Here is a 12,931-nt window from a genome sequence, read left to right on the forward strand (position 1 = left end):
AACAACAACAGGCTAATTGGACGGCTCACCCAAACAGCCCACTCAGCAGTTCAGAAACCGCACTGTACCAACAATCACAGGCTGAAGAGACAGCTGACCCTGCCAGCTAGAAACAGCCCACTCAGCAGATCAGAAACCACACTGCCTCAGCGAACAATAGATGTAAAACAAATCATACCAGGAGCTGTGGACAGTGTATGATCACCCGCTCCTGGCTTATAAATTAAAGATCCCTCACCGGGAGCTGGATCTCCATATTTTGGGCCCCAACTGGTGCCTCTTCTTTTCGGCAAGGTTCTTCAAGGTTCTTGTTTTTGGCACTGGTTGCTTTTTGTTGTTGTTTCTGAAGCGGTCTTTATGTTCTGACATAAGCCCCGACCACAAATCCCCAACTCCCTGAGTAAACTGGTAGTGGATATGGCTACAAATCCACAGCACCACATTACATCAGCAGGGCATCAGCCAGGGCGCGCCTGGATTTACAGCCTCATACACCTCAGCTTCTTCATATGAGCATCACATACACAGTTCAACTGTATTGTTGTGCATCAAGTGAACTGACTGTTAAACTGCTTTCTAGTTTTGCAAAGGTAACTTCAAATATACAGATCCAGTTACACACATAATGCCTCTGTAGATGTATCCCTCATGGTGTTAACCTCAGCAAAGGACAATCCATGGTAAGGGAATATCTATGAGTTGATAGAGAATGTCTTCTTTAGTTCAGACACACTTCATCTCCCAAAGTAAATGAAAACATTTTCATTCTGCCAGAAATATTTGCAGAATTTTCCTTGTGAAACAGTAAAAACATAACATTGTTGAAAAATCAAATGAAACACCAAATATTTCCTATGTTGAGGCCCTGAATCATGCAGAACTGTTGCTAATAAAGAATTCCAATACAAAGTGGGTGTGTGAACAAGCAGAGTGTCTGTGTGAAAAAACCCCAAAACAAAACCTCTGCTCATTGGCATTAATAAGCAAAACCCAGCCATCTTACAATCAGATCTACACCAGAAAAGAAAGTGATAAGCAAAATAAGAAAAACATTGAGGCACGCACCAAGATTCAACAAAATATTTTAATATAAAGTCAATATACCATTTTTACATAAATTGCCAACATTTGCATCCAGTTATATCTGTAGTTCTGATTATAATTCTCTATGATATATTTAGTTAATATATCGCTTCATTTAAAACATCTCTGCACCAATCTAAACAAGCATTCTGTCACATGGTGTTTTTCACAATCATGGCTTCCCCTTTAAAGGGTGTGGAGGTCAGGTGTGTCTAAAGCTGGGTTGGAGAATTGGATGCCAATTTTGAAATAAGTAAACTGCCATTTAAACATAACCGCCAGAGATAAGGGCTATGTGCCAAGATGTAGAATTAAACTACTTTATAAGCCAACTATCTGCAATAATCTCACAAGTGCCTGGAATAAAGTTTTCATTAATGGTCCACTTAAAAACCTGACAGGACACTCAGTAGTGTACTGCATGAGCTAAGCAATTCCATTTTACATTATCCATGGGAAATACCCATGGTTGAGATGAGCAGGTTTTTTTTTAAATTATCATTATTTCATTAACTCCAGACCCACATTTACTGTTTATTGCCTAGGCAGTAAAACATGTAATTCAAAGCTGGATCAATCAATGTACAGTGTATATTGGAGTAGTAGCAATGAACATTTATTTTATGCACATTGCGCACAGCTAATACAATAACTAAGCTTTTATAAGCTCATGTGAACCGACCATGTTTTCCTTTCAAAACTGTGTTTAGGCATGTAAACATATTATTCCAGTGGCTGAGAAGAGTTTGGTCTGTATTAGTGGATATTCAGGGGAAAGAAAGACATTTCTCCCATTCTGAAATCTGTTAAGTCAAATAGATGTAAAACTCCACAGAGAATGAATTGGAAAAGATGGAGGAAGATGATGGTGACAGTATGACTTTTAGGGACAATATATTGTCTGGTTAAGTGCTTTGATTTTGAAGATCATCTGGAAATAAAAGTTCAGATTATGAATTCTATGAAGCCTCAAATTTAGTCTTCCTTGCACTGTCAGTTGAGCAGTTCCATCCTGTGCATCAGTAAAAAAATGTAAGTCTTGGTTCTCTGTTGTCTGGGTTTTCCAATGCCGTAGCTCATATATAATGCACATTCTTAACAATGGTAAATTAGTGGCCTGTCAATGGAAACACAAATCATTTTGTTCAAGTTTCAATACCTTTCCCCAAAATTAACTAGCTAATTAACGACCGTGGTTGCGTGGTCCTTGCAAATACTTTGATGAGTCATTATCATAGCAGTCAAAGATGTGGGGATGGTTCCTTTTACCTACCTAAAAATATCTGTTAAGAAAAGTAAAACCCAGATTGACCGTTTAACTAAAATGACAAATCTCATTGTTCTTATTACTGTCATGTCTAAAAGTAAAACACAAATCAAAGTAATGGTAGATATTTGGAAAAAAATACTTAAAATACCCAGTAATGTAGTTAAAAAAAAAAATCAAGCATTGTAACTAGTAAAAAGTAGTTACTTTCCACCTCTGTGCTTGACTGTGCATATCTGGAATCACAATCCCCAACGGTACCATAAGCAGCACAAACTGATCATCATTTCTCATCGTCTACTACGGAATCAAATTTTTAATAAGGCTACATAATTATATATTTCATCAGTTCTGCACCCATTCTCTCATGGGAAAAGTCCATATTGAAAAATGTTCAGGGAGTACTGATCTCAAGCTATTGCTCCCCTTAAGTCAGAGTGAAAGTCAGGTACCTTAGATCACTATTCTTATTCTAAAAGGATTTATGAATATTGGTCAGAGTTAGTGAATTTCACCCTCCGAAAAGAAGGTAATTACAACAACCTCAAAGACTAAGCCGCGCGTGTCAACTACCAACCAACCTACAGGTAACTTGCAAAATAAAGAAACATTACCATTAAAGGAATGCTGTTGTCATAACTGAAGTCTTATTTTTCTACTTCACTAAATCCTTGTCACATATTTTTTTTCTCAATACATATTTGTACAAAAAGACCAGAATTTGATTTGCATGTTTTATACTGAAATTATTTTAATATATTTTTTTATATATTTTGCTTCATTTATTTTTTGTGCCTTTTTGTTAAACACTTTGTAACTGCTGCTTTTAAAACTGCTGTATAAATTAAGCTTAATATTTCTACTACTACTACTACTACTACTACTACATGTGCCTTGTAGATTTATGTCATCCTGCAAAATGCAGCTCAAAATACAAATGAATCATCGGGTAATTTTGATTACTCAGATGGCTTTGTAATTATTGGTATTTGCCGTGCCTTCTTAAGGGTGTGAGAAGGATTTAGAAATGCATCTCACCTGCTTTTAATATACTTGGCATTTTTCATGAACTTGGGTATTTCATTTATTTTAGCAGTTACCTGTATACGTTCAGCCACAATTTGTAAGTGTGCATGTGCAAGGCACACCAGACGACACTCAAGACAGCCTGCTTTGGAAACATCTTGACCCATTACGGCCTCCCATTCATCACACAACATCACCATTTCTGAGCTGCTATAACACCTTTTTAAAAACATCTTTAAGCCGGTCCATAAGAAGAGCCAAGCTGTCCATTTCTTATCGAGGTAACCCTGGAGCCGAGGGGGGTGGTGAGACTGGGACTGGGTCCAACCCCCCTGCTCCCCCCCCGCCGCCCCTCTGATCCCTGAGCCCGGTCCCACATCAACCCAGCTGGATGTCAGCTCCTGGTGGAATCACTGTTCGGCTGGTGTAATGGGCGTCCAGTTTGGGCATAAAGCCCTTAAAGTCCCTGGAGGCCTGGGTCCCAAACACATCTAGCACAAGTCGGTTCATCAGAGCAAACCTACGGGTGGAGAAAGGAATTGATAAAATGATATCGCTACCATTTTGAAAAACGCAAGTCCTACTGAGAGAAAATTGTTAATTGTTAGTAAATCTCACTGTTGAATATCATTGAAGTTTTTGGCCATCTTGAGCCCTTTACTTACAAAATAGTAACATTTTAGAGAATGTAAAAATCAATGTCATCTGAATACTGAACAAAATAAATAAGGCAACACTTTTCTCTGAAATAAATATAATTTTAAAATAAAACTGTTCACTATGATGCGAAAAAAACCATTACTACTAATCCTCAAACAAACAGATTTCACACCATCCATCCACACATCCATAAAAAAAGGTTCTACCATACCTGCCCTTAGTTAACCGCAGGAGGAACTTCCAGTATGAAGGCCTGAGGTTCTGCACTTCCATCACAGCCTGTAAGGTGAGGAGTAATACACTATATCCATACTAAGCTAAAAGTCATGAGTATGAAACATAATTATGTGTGTGAGCGTGTGTGTGTGTGTGTGTGTGTTTGTGCTACTTACAGCTTGAAAACAGATGGCAGTAGAGATGGCATATATGACTGTATCTGCATGAGGAAAGTAAGGGAACCGGCCGGCCTCAATGCCTTTGAAGTACATGGTCTGAAAAAAGACAGGTATCAAACAGGCTGTTAAAAAGGTAACTGGCCGACCCAGAGAGTTAGGCAGATTACTTAAATCTGCAATAGAGTTTCCACAATAACTAGTTAAATATTAAATAGTTTTCTGGAAGGGGTACACCCAGGGTACACCCCCATTTGGGTGAGCTGTGTTCACCACTTTGCGCTTCAGTGTCACATAATGATTAATGGATTTCATTATATTTCTGTGAAAGGATGATCTATGAAATATAATTACCTTATTACAAATTATTTACAAATCTTGATAAGGAGATCATCCTTTCTAAAACAAAAATATACTGAAATCCATTAACCAATGTGTCTCCTGCAGCATTAAACTCTTGACATAATGCAAAGAAATATTATCAGCTGAACAATAATTAAAAAGTAAAACAGTGGGTGAGGAAAGCTTTTACATAGACTGCAAAATACCATTGTACAATTGCTTGTAAAATGCTAAATTTTTACTGCCCCCCCACCCAAAATCTCATCCTCCTCATCATTGTTGTCATCAGACATATGGGGTGTCTGGCACAGTGGTGGTGAGAAGACGTGACTGGCCTGCCAGCTTAAATGCATCTTGGCTGTTTTCACTTTATGATCCATCAGAGCAGGTCTGTACCGTAAATTAAGGAAGAGAGACACTTAATGCGTCATTTTTAAATAATGCATCCTGGCGCGCTTACAGTACATAGAGGCACTGTACCAACTGTTCGGAGAACTTGGCCATATCCAGAATACATTTAAGTTAAATGTTCCCCAAGCTGAGCTGATCAGCCTGGGGTATTAAAGAGTCTTTGTGGCTATTTCTGCAGGCTTCTCAATCCCCTCTAGATCAGAGGCACTAAGTGATATATCTGGTATGGATGGAAATATGGATCAGCAATTTTTCCAACATGTTGAGTGAGGAATACCATGTTGTAGGATATTCAGTAATTACTTTTTTGTCCCATCCTCTTGAACCAAAAGTACATTTGGTGTGGATAGTTTCTTGACAACGCGATTTTTATGGGATTAGTTGCAGAGGTTTCTGGGATGCAACAGTAAAAATCTGTCTTAAAGGATAAGGCTGGTGTTTTTTAATGCATTGCTTACCGTCAACAAATCCTATGAAAATAACAAAATCAACAATGCGTTTGCTCTACTCCCGTTACTTTCTGACTTCCCACGTAGCGTTTTTAGCCGTCAACCCGGAAGTCATCGGCTCCAATTGTAAGCTAAAAACCTTGAAATACAGCTCAGACACAGTTTCAATTTTAAAAATTGCTAACTGTTACCACGAAAAGTCAGGCTGTTGTAGTTATTACCAAATCAAATTCAAATGGGAACAAATTCTTCATTACGCCGGGGACTATTTTCGGTGCTACGGAACTACTTTCCTGAGATCGCAAACGTCTTTACAGCCGGCTTATTAAGTTGAGGAAAAACTCGGCTGGCCCGGTGCATCGCGGTGATGAAATATGTTGCCCAGAGCAACGGCATGGCTCTTTGACGTGTTTTTAACCATTTTTTTAATACAATGGAGTTCTATGGCTGCTGGGGCATGGCTGCATTAGGCACCGGCTACATGGACGAGACTTGCTGGTAAAACATAGGATTCATAGGATTTGTTGACGGTAAGCAACGCATTAAAAAACACCAGCCTTTAAGAAAAAAAAACATTTCTTACCTCCACCAGCTTAGAGAAGAGGTACATGGATATTGATGTGCTTTTGTAGAAGAACATCGAGAGACCAGCCAGGAAACCTTCAGGAGCACAGGAGACAAAGAGAGAGAGAAAAAGGGCACGATGAGAATAAATCAGCTGAGACATCCCAAATTCGTCGGAGGACTGTTCTCAAAGAATTTAATTGGACAGTTAACACAATGCTGTCTTACCAGCTATGAGTGCATGGAGCTCATCGTCAAGGTTACGCACCCAACGCAGGAAGCAGCTTGTTCCCTGAGTGAAGGAGAAATGCATTTGAAAAAGACACATACAGTATTCACATGACAATTCAAGAGGTACGAGAGACAGGTGGAAAAAGATGGGAAATGTTAGAGAATATAGCTGTAAAACTGTGAGAAAGATCAGATAAAGGAGACAGATTATAAATCAAGTTTGTGTTTACAGGAGCGGGAAAGATTAAAGTTAAGCCTGGCAATAAATATGGCATACTATACATTAGAAGATAAAGACATGTAACAGACAAACACAGTGAGAGTGAGAAAGGTACCTTGTAGATGCTGACGAAGGAGCCTAGGAAGGCCCCTAGCTGGAAGTTCTCCTTGCTGCAGAAGAGAAAGGGGAGCCGGGAGGGTTTGGAGAACAACTGCCTGAACGCTGAGGGCACTTTAAGGCAACACTGAATCAGGTAGCCCACACTGAACATCCTGACGAAACCCTGGACATTGCAATTTTTTTTTTTTACTAATGACAACATGAAACATCATGGAAAAACATCATATGAATGAGAACAGTCACGAAAAACGTAATATCATGGGTGAAAAAGGCTCTTACTTTGACACAGTAGGAAATGCAGTTGTCCTGGTAATGTTTACAACATCTATGTCTGGGACCATGTTTGCATCTGGATTAAAAAGAAAAAAAAAAGTCAATGCGAGGCACATTACATGTGTGTACACAAGCCAATGAAAATGTGTGTCTCTGTGTAAAGGTGTGTAATCTCTCACACTGATTCTAGCAGCCCTCTGGTGAAGGCAAGCAGGGTTTTCCTCCTGGAGCCGGGGCTTTCGGGTGACCCCTGTGACTCCTCGGTCTCTATAGCAGCCGTCCTCTCTGGGGGCTTAGGGTAGCTTTGCTCTGCCATGACTGAGTGAGTGGGAATCTCTTCCTTCCCGACAATGAACCTGGGGAGGAAAACGCAGGACAGTTCTGTAAGCTCCACCACGACAATGTCAGTAACCTCTCTGAAATGCCTTGAGCGTAGCATACGGCTGGGCGATACTGACAAAATCAAATATCACAATATTTTAGACCGAATACATCGATATCGATAATGTGAAGATATTTTGGGGATGAGTATTTGTGCTTTCAGAAGACACTTACACACAACAAAACTAGTAATGACAGGCTAATAAGTTCAGAAAATGTTATCACTTTACTTTAACACAGCATTTAAGACCAGGAAGAAGTAACATTGAAGTTATTTCACAATATTACGATGACCAAAATCCCAGACGATATCTAGTCTCATATCACGATATCAATATTATACAATATATCGCCCAGCCCTAGCGTAGCATCAGTGGTAAAGTGAATAACTTACTTTAATGCAGAGAATGCAAAGCCTTTGAGACCATCTTTACACCTATAAAACAAAACCCATTTGAAGACAAACTAGCTGGTGCTTTTAACATTTGGTGGCTTTTAATAATTAAACAAAATGACCAAATTCGACATTTCTCCACAATGATCTGCCCTCTGTGCCGCACCGACCTGAAGAAGAACATGTAGAGCGATGCAGTTATGCAGAACAAGAGCACCTAATAAGGAGCAGAAACAGAAAAGAGGGCATCAGGACAACAAACATCTAGCCTTGTAACTCATTTGCCTCCCCAGCAGGAGCCTGTCTCACTAAGCAAGCTTAGTAGGTTAACAAGCTAAATTTGAGCTTAACCTTGGCTTTTCAGTCACACAACAGCGGCTCACTTTTAACCGGGGTAGATCACCATGGTAACCTATGCTGCACGGCTAACCTGCAGGTTCAGTTCAGGCTATGGGATCAGAAAGTATAAAAGGCCCGCCTCCTCACCAATCAGCTCTCTGGAAAAATGAAGTCACCATTCGTACAGGATCCCGATATGAAAAGAAACATTTAATTCTGACCAGTAAAAAAAGAATTGTACAGGGGGAAACTGTTGAATTAACAGATAGTAATTAGGGCCGTTAGCAGGACGACTGTGTTTACAGACCGGTAGAACCACTTTGCTTTCTGTGAGATTATTCCGTGATTTATAACACTTGATATAATAAATGTTTGTAGCATTTCCAGGCCATTGGCCCACTCTGGCTATAAAAGAGGGCTTCCAACAAGTAGCAGGTAGCTCACATTAGTTGACCATAGTTATCAATAGTGAATTAAATTTAGGCCTACTGTTGCATACCAAGTGTGGCGAAATTCTTTTGCAACAACTGAACTCATATTCCATCACTGCAGCCCTGGGCAAAATGAGGGCGACTTTGTGAATATACAATCTTTTCACAGACTCAATGTGATGACACAATATATCAATGAGAAGAAAACTGTGTCTTAAACATGGGCAGTGATAAGAATTTACACATTTACACTATTTGCAATTTTCCTCCAGCAGTCCTCCTAGCCTTGGCAACACTGTTACTTTTCACTGTTATATGTTTTGGTATTGCTCATACTTATCCATTATAACACTTTGTTCTTCTTGAGAGGACACGAAGGTTATCCATTTCTTTCCCATAAGCACTTTTACAATCTGCTGCATGTTGAAATTGTTGGCAGCATGTTTACACAATCCCTCAATTATTTATAGCGCATTGCGTCTTTTTATATTCTAGTTGTGTGCTTATATTATATTTTCTTTTCCCCGCTGAATCATACTACGTTTGCCGCTGCAATTACCTAATTTCCCCACGGATGTCAATGGTTTCATCTTATCTCATATTAAATGCACTGCTCTGGGTCTGTCCGTGTTGCATGTGATTGGCTATTCGTTACAAACCCTGCCTCTTTCATGTGAACGCGCTTATAGCTGGATAGGTAAATCCAGGGTTGATAGAGCCAGTTGATAACCAGCTACGTGAGACCAGTTATCTGGGATTGCCAATGTTAGGTTTTGTGAAGCCAGCTAACGCTAAGATAGCCTGACTATGTTGCACTTGCTTCGTGAGACAGGCCCCAGGTAAGCAATCACATCCATGATGTACACTGACATTCTTTATATAGCCCCCATACATTACTGTAATAGTCTCCCACTAAGTAGCTCCCATCTATTTCACCTCCCCACTCCTCCCTTTTCTTCATACCTCGCCGTGTTTGAGGGGGTTGACGATGCCTCGTGTCACTGCCATGCGGAACAAGGTCTCAGTGGCCTGACAACAAGATTACACAGGTACATTGAGACAGAAACAGGGATCTGTATGAACTAGCAAAATAATGGATAAGTGAACAGAGCAGCTCTTACCAGGTTTGTCATGTATATCGTCAGCAGCCCTCTCCTGGGAGTGGGGAGAAAGGGAGAGACAAAGATGCTTAATGTATTGAGGATGCAGATAAAACACCAGGGCAATGCTAATTACCCCGAGATGTATCCAACAGCATCCAACACCAGGGCCAAAAAAGCATGTGCCATGTTGTGCAGTGCCATCACTTGGCAAATAGAGTGCAGAGAAGAGAGGATGGAAGAAGAAAGAAAGGGAAACAGACAGGGAAACAGACAGGACTCTCACCTGCTCTTGCGCTCTATGAGGATGGCGATATAGGAGGCAGGCAGCGCTGCACCAAACCCAGGTGACCAGGAGTAGAACCCTCCAAATAGTTTCCTGAGGGTGGAAATACACAGCATCATTTCTCTCAATTTTCTTGAATTAAAAAAGGGGAATTACTTAATTGAAGAATATGCAGATATTGGTCTTATGGTTCGTTCAATGTTTTTAAGCATGAGCAAAGCCTAGACTCTAACCTGTGATATAACATTGCCTAAACCTTGACATTGAACAGAGACTTAGTTTATGGGCTCACACATTGTTGGTTTGAAATATTACATTCAAATATGCTTCATATTTCAATAGTTCATTCAGTTCCAACCAAGAAGATGTACATTGATCCACAAAAGCATCAACCCAGACACTGTTACCTTTAAATCTATTGCAACTCGTTGTCAATGGAACAGCATGGAATAACAAATATGACATTATTCACCTCAATATTTAAAGTTATGAGGGACAGAACCAAAAAGTGAATGAACCGATATTTGTCAGTCTCAACAGAAACTTCAAAACTAAGTCCTGTATGTGTGTATCTGTGTGACATAATGTAGCAGCTGCTTACCTGAGAATGCAGAAGAAAACAATGTAGAGACCTCCATTGGCAGTGAGGAAAGAGGAAGACCGTAGGATCTCAGGGAGAAGCCGTTTTAGATAGTAGTCCTTCTTCCTTCTTCTTAGGATGGCTGCTATCTGCAATGCACAAATAGTTGGGAGGCAGAGACAAACTCAGGACCTTTGAGCACATAATGACTTGAACAGTCCTGAGAATGCTGCCAGTGCGAATTGAGTTTATGATGAGTTTATGATGAGTTTATGGTCCCATCCCTGCTACAACACCAACCTCCGACATGGCCCACACCCGTGTCTGCAAATAGCCTCTTCTAAGCCATGTCTAGACCAATCGCCTGTGCCTTGGTTTAGACATGCCGTATGTGTCTGAAGTTATGGTGTCTTGACAGAACTGGTGGTAGACAGTCAATTCATTCAGATGACATTTCATTCAGAATGCAGGCACTCAAGCTTAGCAGCAAAAAAGCAGCCGGAACTTGACTAGCTCCGTGTTTGGCACTGCTAATTTCACCAAGTCAGACTGGCGAGCCTAACGTTAGTCTTGAGTTCAATTTGCATTCCTAATGTTTTCCCAGGTTAGCTAATGTTATTTAGCCGTATATGCAGTAGCATGGTTAAGTTGTGTGTTAAAAACAAGGCTTTTGTCAGTGACATTGCGTATGTGCATGAACTTGAACTTCGACCCCCAGTGTAACGCTATATAACCGCTAATATTTGCGACGTTCACTGGTAACGTTATCTAGTTAGCGTTACTTGGTTAACCTAGCTAACGTTAGCTTCGGCGTCTTCTCAGCCCATTATGGGGGGTCAAATTGTATAACTTACCAGATAAAGTGGTGCGTATATTTTAAAGGAGACCTCCAGAGCCCCCCTGGTTACGTCCAGAGCAGATTGCACACACGACGGGCTCCAGGTATGACCTATCTCGTAGCAGTTGTGCGGTATCTTACTGAAGGCAGCCATGTCTGTAGTAGCTGGTTGCAGGCAGCGGGTCGCAGCAGTGGATAAGCAGTGCGCGTTCACTGTGAGGGGAGCGCGGTCTCGCAATGCAAGAGACGTGCACGACACTGAACTGAACTATGGACTGGGTCATTGGCACCTAATAGTGAGAATAACCACTTCACTTAAGATTTTATATGCAAATAGTACATATAAAATTATATCAATCCAGATTCAAAAGTGTTGTATATCTAGGCCTTCTTTTTAATATGTGCCTAAAATAAAGTAAAAAGAGTGCATTGTATTTGTCTTGCCCTAAGGGAAGCCCATGCCAGCCACTAGAAGGTACTATTGTGCAGCTATTACAGAGGGACAGTTATTGTGCATTCCAACAGATATTGAATTTGAGTTCATTTGTATAGAGTTTGGGGATATTTAAAAAAAAATAAAAAATACACCATTTGGAACTGAATATATTATAACCTTATATGTATTCACTATAGTAAATTCTTTAAAATATTCACAAATGTTAAATGCAGTTTTTGGATGTTCAATTTCCATTTTCTTTGATATCTGACAGGTACAAACTTTTACCTGTAAGTTATACCCAGCCTTTCAAAGAAGTTGACTACAATTTCAGTTTCAGTTCTCAAAAACTGAGTTCTCAAAACTTCATAAGAGACATGGATAGGTAGCCTACTTGGGCAGAGTACTTATTCATGTCAAATTGCCAGCATTAAAACCAGACAAATTAGCAAGCTTAGTGGATAAGATGAGTAGCTATGTGCATATAGCTGTATAAGCCGTGCTCTATTATAGTCAACAGAGTTGCAAGGTAACAGATTAGAAGTGTTGCCTAGAGGTTCAATAGACTGTCCCATACCTGAAACATCACAGGTTAATTTCCCTATCTACTTATTGCAGGCTGCTCTGGATAGGGCTTCAACTAAATGCCTAAATGTAAATGTAAACTGGAGGCTGCAGTAGAACCAGTCTAATTACAGAAAATGTTATCTATAGGCTACTATAGTAAGTGTGCTAACCTTTTATAGGGGCTTGGTGGAAGCATGTGGATTTTCATGCCCATTGACACTATTCAAACCACTTTTATGAATTTTATAAATTTGTTTGACTGCATAAGAAACAGAAAATTATAGATTATATATTCAAATATACATTATAGATTCAAATGTTATCTAGGTAAACAGTAAACCTGTATTGGACCTCATTTTCAATTTAATCTTCCCAACCGGTCCATTACAGACTCTCTTTTGCCATGTTGTCATATAAGGTAACATTTATAAGCACAAATATTATACAGCCACTAACCTACATGAGGTTGGCATGTGAATCTGTAATTTCTAGATCCAACTGAGCTACCAATCATTAGTCTAACCTTTGAAGTAAACTATGT

The 12,931-nt window shown here is 39.9% G+C and overlaps 1 protein-coding gene across 1 annotated transcript; it reads right to left on the minus strand.

Moving 5' to 3' along the window:
* Nucleotides 1–1,071: 1,071 nt before the first annotated feature.
* On the minus strand, nt 1,072–11,541 carry tmem135 (transmembrane protein 135). The gene is made up of 15 exons (XM_071914898.2): nt 11,404–11,541; nt 10,571–10,698; nt 9,970–10,062; nt 9,705–9,738; nt 9,547–9,612; nt 7,984–8,030; nt 7,814–7,855; nt 7,218–7,394; nt 7,045–7,114; nt 6,761–6,928; nt 6,423–6,486; nt 6,214–6,290; nt 4,429–4,527; nt 4,248–4,315; nt 1,072–3,896 (listed from the first exon to the last, which is right to left on the minus strand). Exons 1-15 carry the CDS (start codon nt 11,539–11,541, stop codon nt 3,755–3,757), a joined length of 1,413 nt encoding a protein of 470 aa, XP_071770999.2. The 3' UTR covers nt 1,072–3,754.
* Between the last annotated feature and the right edge of the window lie 1,390 nt (nt 11,542–12,931).

Source organism: Centroberyx gerrardi, chromosome 11 (assembly GCF_048128805.1).
Source record: "Centroberyx gerrardi isolate f3 chromosome 11, fCenGer3.hap1.cur.20231027, whole genome shotgun sequence".
NCBI classification, from domain to species: domain Eukaryota; kingdom Metazoa; phylum Chordata; class Actinopteri; order Beryciformes; family Berycidae; genus Centroberyx; species Centroberyx gerrardi.